At 36.7% G+C, this 20,559-nt stretch overlaps 1 protein-coding gene across 1 annotated transcript in view; it reads left to right on the top strand.

Moving 5' to 3' along the window:
- The window catches only part of morn1 (MORN repeat containing 1), a 193,791-nt gene that overhangs the window by 108,153 nt on the left and 65,079 nt on the right, over positions 1–20,559 (top strand). Inside the window, exons 11-12 of the mRNA XM_002936560.5 lie at positions 11,577–11,716; positions 17,763–17,848. Coding sequence (XP_002936606.3) covers positions 11,577–11,716; positions 17,763–17,848 — 226 coding nt within the window. The remainder of the gene's footprint in view (positions 1–11,576; positions 11,717–17,762; positions 17,849–20,559) is intronic.

Raw genomic sequence — 20,559 nt, forward strand, 5'->3', positions numbered from 1 at the left:
CTGCTACCAGTCCGTTATTAGCTTGCAATATTTTATCTGCACTATTAGTTGGTTTTGTGAAGAAACTGGAGCGTAATTGTAAGATCTTTATTCATGGCCACTTTTTAACTTTTCTTATATCTGAAAGACCTTAATGCTGCCTTAAGCTGGTTAAAAGTTTTAAAAAAGAATGAAGTAGCTCTTTTCAAAGAAACTAAATCAGACCTGCAGTGTGCTCAGAACATTTGTTTTGGTTTATTACTGATTGTTACATTGTTTGTCTTTTCCTTGTCTGCTTTGTGCAGGCTTTAGAAAATCTTACGCTTTATAAATGAATAATAATATATGTCATATAGAGAGGTGTCACAGGCTAATAAGCAGCGTGAGAAGAATTAAATTTTCATTGCGATCAACAAGCTGTTATTGTGCCGAAAATGTCATGGTACAGTTTGATACATCTTGAATACATTAAAATATGTAGCATTTTACATAAATGCCATCATAAAGTGTTATCTTTTCTAGAGAAAAGTAACTTTGTTTTTTTTTTAGTCTTATTAGAGGTTTTTTTTTTAGTTTTATAGTTTAGCTTGCATGCTCGCATTGTCTACCTATTTCTAGCTGTTTCATGCAAATCTGGCTTTTTATAGGTTTTAGGATAATGGATAGTAATGAGCAAAAGTTTCATTTTACAGGAAAATTTGTGAAACCACTGAGGAATTAGTGAAAAAGCAAAATGCATTGGAGTCAACGGGAAGGCAAAATTGCATTGCAGCTAAGCATTTTTAGTTCTGCAATAGCACATACATTGCCCTACCTTGTTAAAAAAAGCTCCTTTCCACGGTGTTCTTCATGAAAAGAAAATGATCCCATGTTGCCATTCAATTCTAAATACAGTGCCCGAACAGCTTCTAAAAAAGATGGGGTTGGGGAGTGCTTCAATTTTATTAGCTAATGGGGAAACCAAGGGGCACATAATAACGTAATCAGTGTTTTCCCAGCACAATGGACCACTTTTTTCCAGTGAAACAGAATGCATGCCAAAATTCTAGTGCAAATTTTAGGATTTTCTAGTCCATTTTAGGTAAATCATTTATTTTGGTGGCCTGTTCATTGGTGGCCTGTTTGCTCCTTTCTGCTTTTCACTCTTTCTCTCAATCTTCTGTTCTACTCTGTTTACATGTGTTCCGGGGGGCCACTTCTATCTCTAGCTTGTCTTGGGTTCATCACCTGCTTGACCCATTGCTATGTGAATAGTTGGGTTTTTGGAGAAATTTTCAATAAATCAGCCCCAACCACAACTTTTTTTTTATAGCATATTCCTTCTGTATTTAAAGGAGTATAATGCACTTCCACATTCTGTGTTTAATTACCCCATCCCAGTTCTACATAGGAAGACAGGGGCAAATAAACTGGTAAAGTTGTTGCATCTATCATGCAAAATGTTTTGCACATGGGATTAACCATGGGGTCTTTGCATAATGTGAGCAATGAGGCTGCTAAAAAAGAATTGCTAACTGAGATAAATACCTTGATATGATCTAAACAAACAATATTATTATTGTTAAATTTCATAAAACAAAAATTGTGGTTCAGTGACAGTCCTATGAATAAATGTAAACGAATAACACTTAGCTGAGTGGTTGAGCATACCCAGGTTCAGACAAGCCACATAGTAGCACCTATTCATTTGCACATGCGGACAAGGACTGCTCTGTACTCCTACTAACTATACAAACTAAACCCTGTAGTTAGTGTTCAACCTGTACAATTAATTGTATTTAAATAGACAATAAATAATATTAATTGTATTTGTTTCAATATATATGTACTTGCCAAGTCTACTTGAAGGTTTATTTAATGCTACTAGCTATGCCAAGATCAAAACAGACAGAAAGGCAAACACTGAATTTTTCTTTCCAATTACATTTTTTTTTTCTAAGAAGTTACTGTGACTGATAGAAAAGCCTGGATCCTGGGCCAGGTTTTCCTTAGGCTTTAACATTCCTGGCGCTGGGTCATGATTCTGAAGGATGAAAACAAGGACAAGTAATCTAAAATGTCTCTATACGTGTATCCCAGGGAAATGGGCATGTTATTAATTTAAAGGAAGAAGACATTTGATTTAAAGTATACATGCCACTACAAATATGCTGTAAACCAAAACGATATATATCTATGCAGTAAATAGAGAAAGCGGAAAAGAGTTTGCCTGTAAGAATTGGCAGCTTCATTTATGACTAGTAACCATTATTGTTCTCACTATGGCTTTCTCTATTTCAGTAATAGAAAAGATGTTTTAAAGATTTTTTTCTGAGAATCTTTAAAAAAAGAACGAGCACATTATAGCATTTAATCAATTCACAATAGCCTTTTATACAAATTAGGTTTCTTTAAGAAGATCTGGGCAAGCAAGTTTAAATGATTCAGAAACCATATTAATGGCAATCAACTGTAGTTCAGATCAAACATAATCTTTTTTTAAATATCATTTTGTACCAACTTTATGATGGCAGCAGTAATATATCTGGCAACCAACTGCAATAAGTTTCTGGTATACTTGTATAGGATATTTATTAAACAACTAAGTTTGGGTCAACTATAGCACTTAAAGTGATACTGACACAAAAAAACGACTTTTTAATGATGAATTATGAATCTACATAAAAAGTTCCCTATAGGCTGTGTTGATAATTTTTTGCATATAGGGCTGCTTTTGTGGCTGCTTTTGTAAGTAATTGTTACTTGAAGTCCCTAAACCTGACTTTTGCCAACCTGACTGTCCCCTTCCAACCTGGCAGTTACAGCTTCTAATGCTAATGACCTACTGCTGCACAAATATGGCCGCCCCCTCGTAGAGGAACATGGGGTTTATGTTAAAGGTAATGTAAAAGCATTAGGCAAATACATATATGGCAAAATTCTAAAGCTCATGCAAAGACAATGCTATGATAGATGTAAAAAGGATTTAATTTCTGGTGTCAGTATCTCTTTAAAGAGGTAGCTCCAAATTGAATATCAGGCTGTATGTACCCTATTATTTTCTAAATAAACTCTCTTTGCTTATACTACGCCTTTCTATATGTGATTACAACTACTCTGTTTTTTGTTTACGGCAGTGTTCACCAACCAGTGGTTTGTGAGCAAAATGTTGCTTCCCAACCCCTTGGATGTTGCTCCCAGTGTCCTCAGAGCAGGTGCTTATTTATGAATTCCTGGCTTGGAGGCAAGTTTTGGTTGCATAAAAACCAGGTGTACTGCCAAACAGAGCCTTCTATACTATGCCAGTCCACACAGGGGCTACCAATTAACCAATCACATCCCATATTTGGCACCCCATGAACTTTTTTTGATGCTCGCGTTGCTCCCAAGCTCTTTTTACAATTGAATGTGGGGGATCCCTGGTTTATGGTCTGGAGCATGTGTCCCTGGATCCCATGTTCTTTTTATGAACAGAATTATTTCTCCTTGCAATTATTCTAAGCAAAAAACAAACTACCAGAACACATTGGGTTTTAAACAAACATCATTTGTGATGGTTTTGTTTCATTTATTTAATATTACATCTATAACATGTACAATGGCTTTTCTAGGAAGTTGAATTAATTAAAAGGTTGATCGGATATATCTGCAAGATTTACAGGACAATGGGATGCCAGGTTTCCTCTAGTGATGGATAACATTTATATTATAATTAAATGAGTATTTATGTTTTAATTTCTATACCTAGTACTAAAGCAACTTTAATGAATTTGTGATAAAACAAATAATTGTAGGAACAAGGAACTAAATCCTTATAATATATGACTTTGTGCTTAACACGCAGATCATGCATATATTCTGCATTGTATTGCCACTATTTTTACTTTACATATATGGGATATCTAATTAGCCTTACATCAGATTCCTATTAATTAGATTGTCAGAAATGTAATATACATTAGATATAAAGTCCAGGGCAAGAGCCATGCACCAGTGCAGGCCATATAATGACATTCTTGTTAAACTGGAGTCATGTTGAGAGGTGCATTTGCAATTTTTTTTTTCTTCAATGTAAGTCACATTTAGTGGGATGGCAGTGAGCATGTGTATTAATTAAACAAAAGATGGGACATTACAGATAGCATTACAGCTTTAATTTGTAATGAAATTGGTTGAAGATTTTAGTCACTATGGGGCCAATTAATCAGTGCTCAATGTGAAAATTTAGTTAAATTGTAATAGAAAAAAACATTTTTTTACAGATTTTTTTTAGATATTTCTCATTAAATATCACTGGTGTTTTCGTGAGGAGAGAAATTTAGAAACTCAAAGCTTTCTCAATCTTCACCTTTATGTAACAGATGATAAATGTCAGAAAACTAATATAAAGGACAATGTTTCCGCAACATACATATCCATGTATGTGGAACTATACTCCATAGATCCATAGATAACATTTGCAGCTGTTATGTTTTTTCTTTTAAAAAGGAAAGATATCTACCAAAATGTATATGTTTAGTAAATCTATTTCATAAATACCCTTTTGCACATAACTTTCCAATACTTGTTCCAGACTGGTAGCACAAGCAGTTGTAAATGCTAGGTTGAGAGAGCTGAGGGCTCATTTACTAACACAAGTGCAGAAAGCTAGAATGTACAAAAAAATGTGCATATGCAGTAACACTATTATAAAAGTTCATTGTGCTCACTTGTGCGTACTTGTGGGGAGCAATCAATGTCCCTGGCCAGCCTGCTCCTATAAATGACTCACAAATGCAGGTACTTACACATTTTTTTTATTGAAAGCCCTAAGGTCTTAAGTGCAAAAGTGCAAAATCACACGTGCACAAAGGGTGCAAACTGGCCAGTTCTAAAAAGCACAAGTCCACCATACTCAATTCCCAGTGGCCAAAAAGCTCAGGTGAAAAAACAAGACTTCAAGCCCTCCTTCACTGAGGATAGGGAGGGCCCCTTTATCCCCAACCCCCGGACCAAAAGGCTCCAGAGGCAAGGGTCTTCGAACTCTCCTTCGCCTCATGGCTAGGGAGAGTCCCTTTCCACCGGGGTCGGCCAAAGCTTCCCCTGAGGTTTTTTCATGGCCGAAGTCTTGTCTTTTGTGTTGGGGAGAGACCGGAACCTCATGGCCTCAAAAAAAGTGCAGTGACAAAACAAGTGAACCACAAATTACCGCCAACTTTGACATAGCAGTATTTTCAGGTTTCCACCAGTGAGTTGCCTCAATACGCACTATAGACTTCCACATTGTATTGACATTGGAATTCTGGGAATAAACACTGCATTATGAAAGAAAAGCAGATTTATGTTCAAAAAGTGCACTTAGCACCTTGCTCTGCTTTGTAAAGGAGGCTTCATGTGTCACTCATCACTTCAATGACCTGTCTGGGATTGATCCCTGATAAACAGTCAGCCGTCAGTTGCAAATTATCTGCAGCAGAAAAATGGACATTGAATATTGAGGTAGCACAATAATAAACCATTTCATATCTCGAAATGCTACAAAAATATCTGAATAATTTCTAAAGCAAATTTGCTAAATGCTCACCACATTATAGAGCATATTATTATTCCAATGAAAGTTTCCATTTAAATGATATAAATATAATATTAATATATTCATATTTAAACTTTGTTTCAGTGTATTTACTTAGTCATTTTAGTGAAACTGAATTATTCTGTTTATATTTTGTATAGAATTACTGCTCATTGGTAAATTAAAAGGAGAACTAAAGCTTAATATAGAATCAGTCTAGACAGGCTACACCATATGTTTTGACACCCAAGGCTACAGCAGCCCCATTAGCAGTGAAGATTTGTGCCTTACAAATATGCCCCCAGCAGCTTCCCATATTCTTTTCTTCTGATTTATTCTTCTTGCTCTGGGCTGCCATAACCTTACCAGAGCATTCTGTATCAAATTGAGTTAGTAAGTATCCATCGTAGTGTTAGTTGCTATTATACACATAACCTCCCCTTTTGCTAATGTTTTGATAACTTGCTTGCTTGTCAGCAGCAGCCCAGATCACAACTGAGCATGTGCAGTGTCACTGGCACACTCAAGGTGTCCTAAAAAGATTAAAGATGGGGAGCTGCTATTTTAAAGGCATACATCATAAATGTTTTTAAGGCAACTCAACATCTGTGCTGGTAACTCAGTTCATTTTAAAATATAGTATTTCTAGTAAGAATTGAAATCTTTTTTTAAAGAAAAATCTGGATGCAGCCCTTACTTGCATGTATGTATTAATGTGCAGATGACTTGTTTTGTCCGAGTATTATTTTTTTTTCTTTGAGGCCAAAATCATATATTTTTGTTATGCTCCCAATTCTTGTACACTCTGAGTTTTGAGTTTTAGTAGTATGAAAAGTGCTTTGTAAGATCTTCAAAATAAAACATTTCTAAATTTGGGTAAAAAGTAATGGTATTATGCCCTAAGGGGCAAACAACGACAGGGAAAAGTAACAGAGTCAACGAAGTTGATCATCTTTTTGTCTAATTATCTCCACATAAATATCAAGAGAACCCACTTTACTTAGTCGATGAAAATTCTAATAGCTCAATTAAGGATTTATGTAGAAATATACAACTGATAGTTAACGATGCATTCATTTCCATTAAAACAAAGTAGGCCATAATGTGATTAAGTTTATGTTTCTTCTTCTAAGTACTGAAGACTAAATCAAATTCTGTGGAGATTACTGACACATTGCTTTCTTCTTTTGGGGACTGATTCGTTTGAGTGACATTAGAAAAAGACAACATGGTACTTTAAAGGATTATTGTGAAAATGACAAATCTATGTCATGTATATATATGATACAGGTGTGGGATCCATTATCCAGAAAGTAAGAAAGCTCCAAATTACGGGAAGGACATCTCTGATATTGTACATTATTTTGCGAATAATTCTAACTTTTTCTTTGTAATAAAAAAACAATACCATGTATCTGATTGTAACTAAGAAATAATTAATCCTTATTGGAGGGAAAACAGACCTATTGCTAATGTTTAAATTATTTTTTAGTATATGATTCATCAAAGCACAAGTTTGAATCCTGAAATGGGTACAATTTGGATTAAATGCGATCATTTCTGATGATCACAAATATCTTGAAAATGCTTACGAAAAAATCGTATTAGTCACGATAATATCGTATTGGCGATCCGGAAGTCACTGTATTTGAACAATTGTAAACGGCGGGAAAACCTTTCTGACCCTTCTCTGCATGTTTTTGGAAGCCTCCCATAGGTCTCAATGGCACTCTGCAGCTTCAAAGCTTGAATGAATACAAAACTTTCGTACTTGAAAAATACGATTTTGTCGCACATATTGTCTCGCTTTTTATAGCAAAGTATGAAAAAGTCACACAAATTAACGAAAATGTCGCAAAAAATATGCACAGTATGAAAACTTAAAAAAAATAAGATTTTTTTGTATTCGGAAGCGATCGTACTTTGATAAATGAGCCCCTAAGTATAGAGATACAAATAACAGAAAAGGCCCTATCCAGCCACTGTTAAGGGCTATGGCACATAGGAGGCACATAGGAGGTAATTTACTGACACTCCTGATGCCATGTATGAAAAGCACTAAGGGGTGCAAAAGCACAACCCATAGCCCTCATTTAAAAAGCACTTGCATCCATAGTCAGGCTGTTTTCTGCACCTCATGTGGGATAAAAAATATGAGGGCTTCCTTCTGCCCTACGCCAGCTGGCACTTAGAGGGCAGGTAGTTGGAGGGAGGGGACACCATATGCTGCCCACTATCCATCCCTCATGAATACAGTGTTGCTGAACACAGGCAGCACTGTGGTTACAAGGAAAGCATAGGTCTCTGCAGCATTTATTTCTAAATGCAGGATTGAGCCTGTTTTTTTGCACCAGTAAATGAGCCCTAAAGTCATTAAGTAAAGGAGATCTTTGCAGGGTCATTCTGCTGACTACAATGGGGATCACCATGCCCAGTCTACTGTCCACCATCATCTTCTGAAGTGAAATTAGCCACAGTTTGCATTTTATTCCACCTCAGGTGACAGCAGCCCCTGATGTTTGGATGTCAGTTTCCTTTTGAAACCATGCATTTTGTAAATGTAGTGAAGGAATAAATGTGAAGATTGTTTCCTAGATATAGAGCAATGTCATATCTTTCATTCTGTTATTGTTTTTGGCACACAAATGTGACTGAAATCTTAGCTGCATCATGCTGAAAACTCTCTAGACATTTTAATTTAGCATTATTTATCCCCTTTTGTGTGTACGTGTGAGCAATGTACAAAGGAGATATTGTTATACAAATGAATTAGTGCCTACATTGCTTGTTAATTCTGAGCTGCCATCCTTTTTAGTGCCTTTATAACTAGGAGATGCAATGCGCAGTTTTACATATGCAGCAAAATGTTCTTCAGTCCCCTTTTTATTACTAACAAGAAAGAAATTGTCACATCTCCTTGGACTTTGGAGTGCATTAAGAAATTACAATTATGCTCCAGGCAATTTGGTTCCTACTCATTGCCCAGAGCACTGATAGTGCTACCACAGCAAAAACGAATGGAAAGATAGAATGTCCTTGCGGTACTAAAATGCTTAACTTTCTCCTAATGTATTGTAATTAGAAAATAAAGACCTTTCATGAAGAAAAATGGATTTTAACTTAATAAAACACCATTGTGTGATTTAAGCTTCTTTTGTGCTGCAAATGTTTCACAAACCCTAATCATATCTGCTCCAGCGATTTCATTTGGAAAGGTCGGGCCATATTTCTAAATGGTGCTTATAATGCCTCACGAGTTAGAAATTTACAGATGGTTTATACATAGTCTTTCCAATGACATACTATCACTCTGCGATGTCGGGATTGGTTCCATTTCTCACATACCTTTAAATGACCGTCATAGAATGGCACTATGCAAAACCGCATATGCTTATCAATGGCTACATGTCCATAAAATGTTCCATATTGCTTTTTGCCCGTTTAGAGCAAATCTGCTGCTCTTGTGGCTCTAATGTCTTGTTATTGTGCAGATAAGCTTATCAACTGTTGCTGTGCTAGAAATGAAGCAAAGTATTTGGAAAAAAAGAGCTGAATTTTATAACATCGACATCATTGTAACACTGAATATTTGGCTATCAGTGAGGTCAAATCAGCACACATTTCTATATCCCCTGCAGAGAATATCCAATTATTTCCTGATGTAATCTTGTGAGTACAGAGCATTTTAGTAGCCCAGGAGGATAGGCTAAGTGCAATAGCTGATTGATGAAATAGCTCACATTGTTATGTTATTCTGTCGTTCCCTCTCAATTATAGGTTTGTACAGCTTTAATTAATTAAATAGACATTTGTGTCTATGACTAGAGTAAGATTGTGCTTAAATTGGAATGTATTGTGCATTACTAAGCAAAGCAGTGTAATGCTTGAAAATGTCTCGTACTATGCAACTAATTGTGATAAGTTTTCTTGGTAATCATGTGACTGGTAACTACTCTCTGAGGTTTTGAGTCAATATCATGTATCATGTGCAAATAACTGTTTCTTGTCTGCTTTGCTACACTCTTCAAGTCAACATATGTAACTGCTGAATAGCACTGTCCATTTCATTATTTGATGTGAAGACAAATGAAATTAGTATATTTTTCATAGATATTGCCTTCTGTGCTTCTCTCTTTTTATTATTTCCCTTATTAAAGTTGTTCTTTTTTGTGCCTACTTTTAAATCAGAGCATTACCTCAGTATCAAAAAAGGCTTAATTTTCTTTTTCCACTATTGTCAATGATTTTTTTTACATCAACATTTCAACTTACATTTCTGGCTGGAGTATGAGATGGGGGTAGGAGTAAAGGATAGATTGTCTACTGCTTGTTATTTACTACCTCTTTGCAAAGTACCTTAAGAAAACCTCCCCTAGTTGTACAGATAGGGAGCCTCGTGGGCTTCTCAAATAGCCTTTATAGTACCGACTAGGCTCTGATTGTTTTTATTAATTGAGTGTGGCAATTAAGCCCCAGTTTTAAGTGTATTATTAATAAAGATTATGATTTTAGGGTATCACACTAAAAATCTTTTTGTATTTTGTTAGGCTAAGGAAAGCCTGTTACTCAGTTAAACAAATTTTTTTAGAATAATAAGGCTGTTACACGTTTTTGATCTACTATAGACCCTGAGTTAAAGGGGAACTCCACCCAAACACAACTTTTGTAAACGTAAACATAATTTCAAGCAACTTTGCAATATACTTCAATTAAAAAATATGCAGCCTTTTCATGACTTTTAATATAATAATATTGTTTGGAACAGTTACCTAAACCTGGCCCCCTGTTTTCCTGCTGTTCTGACTGACTACATTAAGTAGTTAACTGTCCTGCATTCTACAAATCCCACAATTCCCTGTACACGTGATGTCACTAAGGAAAACACAATGCAGTGCATTGTGGTTATGTAGTTTCTGCATGCTGTCTGTAAACCGTGGAGAAGGTGTTACATTTTGTAACATCAGTGTTTCACTCCCTCCTCCCCTGCCAGGAATTCAAATAAGGCAGAAAGAGAACTGTTTTCAGCTGGATTTCAGCATATAAAAATGCTATTTATCCATATTTTCCCAGGAACGGATTACAGTGATAGGTATATTAGGGGTTGTGTTGTGTTGTGTGGGGCTCTTTAACACAATTTGATTCAAAAGCCATATATATATATACTTTATCTGGCTATACCATGTTGCTAGTTTTACCTACCAGAATCTTATATAACAAGACTCAGAGATAAGGTGCTTAGCAGAAGTGACTGCTTTATCGTTCGTCAGTCTTCAGAAGCCACAAAAACAGTTCCATTGCTGGCTTTGGTAGCCTTCCATAGGACTCAATGGCACTCAACAGATCAAACCTGGCAAAAATATAGTCCCGACGAAAGTGTAATCAAAACGTTAAAGAAATCTGAAATGATCTGAAACTACTAATTTTTTCAAGGAAATATCTCAAAAACCAGGAAAAACTTCTGGAATTTTAACAATTTTTTTTTCATACATTCCAAAATGTACTATAATTTAGAAAAAATATGAATTTATCTGAAAATTGATTAGTAAATAGGCCCCCTAGTACAGTGTATATGTAGAATACATTAACTAGAATACATTAACTACATTAACTAATATAAAACAGTACAGTGTAGAGATGTGGCTCCTTGTTTACAGCACAACACTTAAAAAATAAAATGTATAATTCAGTTGAACAAGTGCTATCAAAGGATACTGTTATCATATTATGGACCATTGTTTTGCTTCTTTAGCTTTTATCACGCTGCTTATAGTAGATAATTACTGTGACTTTTTCTTTCTCATATATTTTGATGAGTAAAATTGTGTTTTGCGGTACTGTGGCCTCTTCTCTATTCTTCTATGAGCTGCCTTTGCTATAGATCTGTAATTAATAGAATAAAAAGTCGCCTATGTGATAAATGATTGAATAAGTCTTAATAATTAGTGGCATTAAATTCACTAATTGTATTTCTTTGATTTATTTACACAATAGTCTATTTTGCATGTTTTGTTATTGCCTAAAAAAATTAACTAAATGGTATTTCTTCTATGACTTTATTTCAAATCAGAATACCCGGAGATCTCAGGAACCACAGATGAAATGTGTTTTCTACCTTCAAACGTGAGAGTAGAAGCAGGATGTGCTATATTCAGCGATATTATGCTTGGGCCACCATCTGCCAAATTCCATTGCGATGAGACAGACAAGGTATAAAATGTGAATAGAATATGAGTTTTTATACTTAGAGGGGTATTTATTGAAAATTTGTGTAAAAATGGGTGCAGTTGCATCAAAAAAAAGACTCATGCCCATCAGAAAAGCCCCACGTATCAGAAAAAGACGCGCATGACAAAAAAGGCACATGCGTCAAAAAAGACGTCAAGCAAGTTTTGGAAATGTTTCGCCACTTCCTGAATTTTCCTGCTGTTTTGGAAAATTTTCACTGAAGCAAAGCGGGACACATTTGCTCTTCACTATTGAAAACTAAATGTGTGAGTTTGAGTGTTCTTTTTCAGAATTTGAATCTAAAAAGAAATTAGAAATTTAGCAAAAATTCAATTTCAAACATCAACCCTTTAGTGTTTTTAGTTGTTAGTTGGGCATGCACATCATTGCTTTTTCGCCAGGAATGGATTCACAGTGAATTTCCGCATTTCACCATTGGAGAATTGTTTAGTGAAACTTCTGCAAAAATTTGGCGCAAAAAAAATCATTGTGTGTCAAAAAAAAGTCGTGGTCATGTCAAATTGGGTGCGATTGCGTCAAAATAGCCGCCATCACGTAAAAAAAAGTCGGACAACAAACGTGTTTCACGGATTTTTAGGGACAGATTCACTCATTGTTAATCATAAAAGCTAAAACTGGAACCAGAGGGTTTCCATGCCCCCACACAAACTGATGGCATGACAACAAATTAATGCATTTTACTTTGAAGGAAAATTGTGGGAAATTAGATATTTCAGTCTATTGGTAATCAGCTGCAGGCATCACCATAACTAGCAAGTAGGTGTCATAAAATGGTCATTGGATACAGAGGGAATCACTGTCTTTGTAGAATAGTGGAATAGCTCATTGCCAACATAAACATCAGATAAAGATGACCTGAGGAGCAATGTTAGAAAACAACTGCAGAATTAAAAAAGAAAACTGTCTAACCCAATTAACTTTTTCTTTGCAAATCTAACATCAACCCAATTTTTGTATGTTCTGCATTTATACCAGACAAGTCACTTTAAAGGAATACTGTCATGGGAAAACATGTTTTTTTCAAAACACATCAGTTAATTGAGCTTCTCCAGCAGAATCCTGCATTGAAATCCCTTTATTAAAAACACAAGCAGATTTTATTTTTATATTTAATTTTGAAATTTCACAAGGGTCTAGCCATGTTCTTCATTTCCCAGGGTGGCACATCCATGTGACCTGTGCTCTGATAAACTTCAATCACACTTTACTGCTGCGCTGCAAGTTGGAGTGATATCACCCCCCTCCCAGCAGGTGATCAGCAGAACAATGTAAGAACTCGATAGTAAGAAATCCAAGTCCAACTTGGGACTTCTCCATTTACAATAGGGGAAACAATAGGTTAGCTGAAAGAAGTTCTAATGTGTAGCACTGGCTCCTTCTGAAAGCTCAGACTCAGGCACAATGCACTGACATTGCGCCTACACACTAATGTTACAGCTAAAAAAATACATTTGTTGGTTCAATGGCAGAGTGAATTATTTGCTATGTAAACAGTGTCATTTAGAAATATAAAGTATACCATAAAAATCACAAAAGTATCCCTTTAAGGTGGTGAAATGTAAAATCCTCAAAAGAGATTGTTTCATTTCTCTGATAGGCAAACATGTTACTGTTTGTGGAGATTTCTTTTATACAAAATAAAAAGCAAGCATAGCTGTGATACACTTGAAATCATGTATATACTGTAAATCAGTGCTGTCCAACTTCTGCGGTGCCGAGGGCCGGAATTTCTCTAGCATACATGGTGGAGGGCCGCTAATGGAAGCCAGTTTTGACCACTCCCCTTTTTGAAACCACACCCACTTCAAACCACACCTATTTTATCACAATGGTGGTAGCACAGCAAAATCCCAAATGCTTGGTGCTTACTGTGGGGATATCAACCATCATTCATATGTGAAAGAATTATGTCATATTAAGATATACCCTTAAATTCCATATGCCTCCTCCTCCCCTGTGGATAGCAGAGCAACCCCCAGCATATAATTACACACCTTAGGGACCATTTAATGGCTATTTCCAACTGCTAACAAACTCCCACAAACCCCTGCCAGGTTCACCTCCCACAAGCAGCATAGGGCAAGCAGAGTATGGCACACATAGGCAGCACTCTGCCTTTCCTATGCTGTCTGTGTGTGCCATACTCTGCCTGCCCTACCCTGCCTGTGTGTGCCATACTCTGCCTGCCCTACCCTGCCTGTGTGTGCCATACTCTGCCTGCCCTACCCTGCCTGTGTGTGCCATACTCTGCCTGCCCTACCCTGCCTGTGTGTGCCATACTCTGCCTGCCCTACCCTGCCTGTGTGTGCCATACTCGGCCTGCCCTACCCTGACTGTGTGTGCTATACTCTACCTGCCCTATGCTGGCTGTATGTGCCATACTCTGCCTGCCCTATGCTGGCTGTATGTGCCATGCTCTGCCTGCCCTACCCTGCCTGTGTGTACCATACCCTCCCTGCCCTATGCTCCCTGTGTGTGCCATAGTCAGCATAGTCCAGGCAGTACCTACATAGGTACCTACAGTACCTATGTCTGAGGTGTGAAGAAGTGAACAATGTGGGTGATTACAGCCTGAGCCTGAGGTGTGAACACTGCAGGGGGTGAACAATGCAGGTAGTAAAAGGTGTGAAAAACAGGGGATTACATTTTTAAACAATACAGAGGGATTACAGCCTGAATCTGAGGTGATAACCATGCAGGGGGCCAGTTAATCTCAGTACTGATACCATTTAAAGCTTACTCAAAGGTAAGCCATCAAAGCAGCCAGACAGGTGGGGGGCCACACAGAGGGCGGCCCGCGGCCCGCCAGTTGGACAGCACTGCTGTAAATGTATTTCGGTGCCAGATCCTATTTAGGTTAATGTACATATATTTTTTTTTCCATTCATTGGACCATGCTAAAAGGAAAGACCTCTAGGTTTAAAATGCATATAAGATAAAGCCGATGCTATTAGACATGCGATCAGACATGCGATGCACATCTTAATACACCAGTACAGGTATTATGCAGAGAGCTCCAAATTATGGAAAGGCCATCTCCCAATGATAAGCAAATAATTCAAAAATTTTTAAAAGAGATTTTCTTTTTCTCCGTAATAATAAAACAGTACCTTGTACTTGATGGTAACTAAGCTGAATGAATCCATATTGGTAGCAAAAAAATCTTATTGGGTTTTTTAATGTTTAAATTATCTTTAGCAGACTTAGGGGCCCATTCATCAATGTACGAATCTGAATCCCGAAATACGATAATTTCTGATGTTCGAAAATGTAATGAAAATTCTTTTCATTTGAATACGAAAATTTCAGAACTTTAGGATCGTAAGTACGAAACTTTTGTATTGAAACGATCGTAAACGTATTGGCGATCCGAAAGTCACGAAATCTTTGTATCCCAATGATCATAAACCCCGCAAAACCCTTTCTGACTTTGAAACTTTAATGCATGATTTGGGAAGCCTCCCATAGGACTCAATGGCACTCTGCAGCTCCAATCCGCCCCAAGGAAAGTCTCCCATAGGGCTCAATGGCACTCTGCAGCTCCAACCTGGCCCAAGGAAAGTCACGATACCGAAGCTTGAATGAATTCCGAAACTTTTGTACTCGTTGCGACAAAAATGATTTTGTTGCACAAAAAAGTAGCGGAAATTAATGAAAAAATCGCAGAAAATACACACAGTTCTAAAAGTTAGAAAAAAAAATCCATATATCCATTATATGGGTTCCATATAATCCCTGTACAAACAAAAATATGAAGGTTTTCTCCTGAGAAAATGTTTATAAACTGTGTTGTTTATATACAACTATATATATATATATATATATATATATATATATGAGACATTTCTGTTTAGACAATCAAATGTTGTTCTACTGTTAATAAACCTAAAAAAGAGATTTTTTTCTTTTTTACCCATAATTCCATTAATAAGCAGTGGTATCAATTATTATAATAAAAAAATGTCAACTAATGCTTTTGTCATTGAAAATATAGGAAATCTTCTCAGTCAAACAACAAGAAAATTGTTCTTTAGCACCAAAGTGATTAATTGTTATGTAATATATTACTTTTGCCGATATCCAAAAAGGGTGAACTGTTATCCTAATGGAGAATTATGCAGTATCTAAGAAACAGCATTAGGATCAAATGATGTTGCTACCTCAATGGTTTTTCAATGGTCCTTGACATGAAGCGCTGTGTACAATATTTCCTGATCTTGAAGCAATGTTGATTAGCTTCAGAATCCTTCATTGTCCCACCGACATTGGAAGAACCTCCACTTTAACACTAAATAATTAATCATGGTTCCCTGGAGATTTCAGAAATGGGTTTCCACATCATGGCACTTTATATAGGGCTCTATTTGTTGATTTATTGGTTTGATGTTTGGAAGTTAGCACAAAGATATTGATTATTTCTTAAGCTTAAGCTGTTTTATTAGAATTTAACAAGGGTGTACAAATGGTTATTAGTGGTTTGCAACAAATCGGTTATCTTCTTCAGTCTTCTTTGCATGAGAATAAAAAGGGCTTGCAGTTTCAACCTCTGCCTGCATTTTCAAGCCATAACTTTACCCATGTGACGTGTTTTCTATTGACAAACCTTCTGCAGTTTACCATGTTTTGTTACTGACAATCATTAGCAACAGAACTGATGCACAAGTAGCATATTTAATACCAAATCTCCTAAAGGTCTTATTTTTTGTAGGGCAGTCCCAAATTCTGTCCTTCAAAGGAAAAGCATTTGGAGTGGATCAGGGCATGTCATGTCTTGGTCTTGGATGTATTCAGGTAGATCAGAAGTATGTTCACTTCTGAAATGGTCTTAATATGGCAGTAAAATATGTTATCACAGTAGCCCCTCTAGCAATTATATACCCGTGCTTACTCAAAGAACACTTGAACCAGGATCTGCCTGCATTCCACACCTTACCTTAGTTTAACAAAATCCAGAATGTGATGCACAGCAGGCCATAGAGTAGATGGTAAGTACAGGGCTCTGTTGCAGCCTGTACAGGCCTGCACTTCTATGAGGGATGAATACAGCACTGCTGGATGCTACATTTTGGAGCACAGACACCTGGAACATTTTTTGTTCAATTGTTAATGCACAGGACAGGGCACAAAGTGCAGAAAACATGGCAGGCTGAGCCTGTTTTATGCAATTTGTATCATACACTTTAGAAATGACTGAAATATTTTACATACCTCATATATAGTCAGTTTTAGCCTGGTTGTCTTCACTTCAGACACTCATAGTCAAAATAGGGCATCCACCTATTTCTTTAGCTGAAAGTGCACTGCGTCTTTTGACGTAAGCCATTATGGGAACGCTGGAGCTGGACGGACTGATTGTTGCTGAGTGCAAGTATGGCTGGTCGCGGTCAACTAAGTTTGACCACAACTGTGGTTGTAAATGACCCCTATAAACTCATTGCAGACAGCGCCTGTCATGAACTGAACTGCAAGGCAAAAGTGCTACCCAATAAGCAACCTGGCTGCACAGAAAATGACTTTCTGCAAGACTGAATCGCTAATGGAAAAAAAAAACCTTTATGTGCAAAGGCCATTTATCATGATTCACAAATACATGATATTGTTTACACTGCTAAACAGCCAATGTTAAACAGTCAGACAGAATTAGTTGTAAAATAACAGTTATGTAAAATTATGCTTATCTTAAAATTGATTTTTCTTTGTCACACTAAAAATGCAACAATTATGACATATGAGTATTTTATAGTTTGTTTTTTTGTGATTCATTTGAAGACAAGATGATATTTCATATTGTTTACCTGTTGACACTGAAAAACCAACTAAAGATTAGGTTGGGCATCTGGTCAGAAAAACACTACAACAATTGCAAGAAAAAATAATTCAGGAAGATTTTGAACATTATTACTTAAATATTTATAGCAAATCCATTGTCACCTGATTTAAATGGCTTACAAACTTCAGCATACAACCACAGATGCTCACGCTATCATCTTTATCATTTTTGTACCAGAATAAGGGGAAAAAGCCAAACGGCAAAATATCTGCTGAAAAAACTGAGAAAATGACAGTCTCACAAGAAAAGATTGAAGACAGCAGGTAGGTGTGAATCAGTGTTTCTGTCACTCAGCTGGGTTTTCTTTCTACTTATGCTGTTCTTATGTTCCCTGAAGCAAGTGAGCCTTCTGGCAGGGACTTCTATTTTGAGAAATAACAGTATGTCCTTCCTAGAACAAACCAGCACCTTTCAGAGAAATGAAATTCTTTAACAATCAGTGGGTAAAGTTTGGGACTGGTTATTTGACATTTATAATTTATTGTTTGATATGCTTGCATAAAATCATTTTGAGCCAATTAAAAGATAACATCAAATAAATTCACAGCCGTCCAAACTTTAATATGATGAGGTTCTCATTACGAATCATTTAAACAGTCTACTATGAATAGCAACCTTTGCGCCCCGAGTTGATTAGCTGTCAGACCTGCCACTGATTGGCCAAACCCTGCACTGTTCTACTTTTTTTTGATTACATACAACTTCTCTTTCTTTTGTGTGTGACGGGAAATACAAGAGTCTGGGCCAGTGGGTATTTCTAAATCCATAGGGCATCTGTTGCAATTGTTCATTCTAAAGGTCTGTTTATCTCTTGTTAAAGGTCTGTTTATCTCATGTTATATCAGTCTTTTATTGATCATTGTGTTTGAATGTGCTTCATGGTTTAACTGAATCAGTGAAGGCAAAGCAAAGGAACAGATCATTTAAAGTTGTTTTGAAAAGCTTGGAGATTGATCATGTGCATATCCCAATAGTTCCAAGCCATGCTTCTTTAATATGGTATTTCTTTTCAAACCACCATGGGTCATTTACATCTTTATATCATTGTTATATTCTAACCACTGCTTTTAACTCCTTTATTTATAAGAATAGCAAAACCTTTTCCTAAGTAGGTGATATTCATTATAGTATGTAGCCCATTTAAAATATGGCATAGAGAAGCATTTCTTGCAACTCATGAATTAATGCTGCATGGACTGTTTTAGCAGGTTGCTTTATGCTTACATGAGCTACTATCATATCTATTTTTGATTTCTCTTGCAGCCCCTTCTGCCATGGGGCTCCTGACTAAATTACCCCCTTTCCCCTGCTAACAGTGGTCCTGTGTGTATGTATAACTTTTTTTGCCAAATATTACTAGTATACACAGCATTGTACATTTTTATGATAGAGTAAAAGTGCAGAGGTGGAGGACAACATTGCAATAATTAGATAAAAATATGCAGATTTACAAAGAATAAGTGCCATGTGTTAAGAGCTGTATGAAGAAGGAGTTTCCATCCCTAGAGAGGTTACTGCCTACATAACATTAATGCTACACATGGGTAAACACAGGCCAAAAATCTGCCCCTATGCTGGCATCAGCCTTCATCAGCCATTGAGTTGGCCCAGGCGCAGGCACACACAGCGGATTTCGGTGCAGAAATGCATACTCAGGCTTTTCTGTGCCAAAATATTCCTCTATAGGGCCCATGTTATTGTATGGCAGGGTCATTACTGAGACCACAGACAGAAGTGCAAGGGGATTGAAAGATTTTACCTATGTACCCCCTGCTTGCCTTCCCTACATGAACACAGTGATGTTGAATGCAGGCAGCACTATATTCATGGGATGAATGTAGGTCAATGTCTATGACAATTCTGCCGTCTTCAGGGCAAGAAACAAAGTACAAAGAAAGACTGTGCCTGTTGCTTGCACTTGCAGGTAGTAAATATACCCTACATTCTCTCTAATTTGATTCCTTTATTATAGGAGCATTTTTATTTATCATGCGCAGTGCACAGCCAGCAGTTTAAGGGTCCATGTGTACACTGTAGCGAAAATTATACACTCCAAACTGTGAACTCTGAGAGTGGTCCACTCAAGCATTTACCTTTTGACTTTATGATTATCCTATATATGTACTGTATCATCTTTATAAATTGCAACTCTTCCTGAATGTTCCTGCCTCACCCCAAAGCATGCATTTACTACTTGAAAGGAAAACTGAGATTTTACATTCTACCATAACCATACTTTAAAATTCCATTTGTATCTTATTATAAATATTCTGTAAAATTGTTTGTATGTTATGTAATTGGGTTAATTACCTTATTGAGAAAATAGTGCAAATTAATGACAGAAGACATCAGAGTTGCTGCGGCTGTAATTTAATATATAGTTATATTCCTTTACATTCATAAAATAACACCTGTGAGGGTTCTCTGAGAATGTCAGTCAGGCAGCTTGAAACGTTCGGCTCCAGTTCTTGCTGTCTGGGGACACATTATCACAAGGCTTTCAGGGTCTCATGCTCAAAAGCTCTGGGAAATGTCATGATGACCTCTTCCTCAATCATTCATCCTGTAATCTGTGTCTGCATTAATAGCAGAGAAGTGCCCATTGTGTCTTGTACTAAGGAGCTCAGCATGACAGGTTTCCTGCTAGCATGTCATCATGTCGCAGAGACAGAGGCAAGTATGAAATAAATAGCAAAAAGTAAGACTAATAGCATAGGGCTCAGTGGACTGCATGACTAAAATAATGCTCTAAGAAGACATAAGAGCAATCTACGGCATAAAGGATGGTCACCCAAATAATTCTACTTTTGTGGCAATACCAGTATTTATTTGTTATTCTACAATGAAATGAAAGGGTCACAGCCATCAGATGCATTTAAGGCAATAGGACCATCACAGAGAACTCTCACAAGCTAGCTATCATCTTGCAATATACTGTACATAGATGTAGGTGGGGGAGGTATGTATTAAGAGC

The sequence above is a fragment of the Xenopus tropicalis genome, chromosome 7, assembly GCF_000004195.4.
Source record: "Xenopus tropicalis strain Nigerian chromosome 7, UCB_Xtro_10.0, whole genome shotgun sequence".
Taxonomy (NCBI): Eukaryota; Metazoa; Chordata; class Amphibia; order Anura; family Pipidae; genus Xenopus; species Xenopus tropicalis.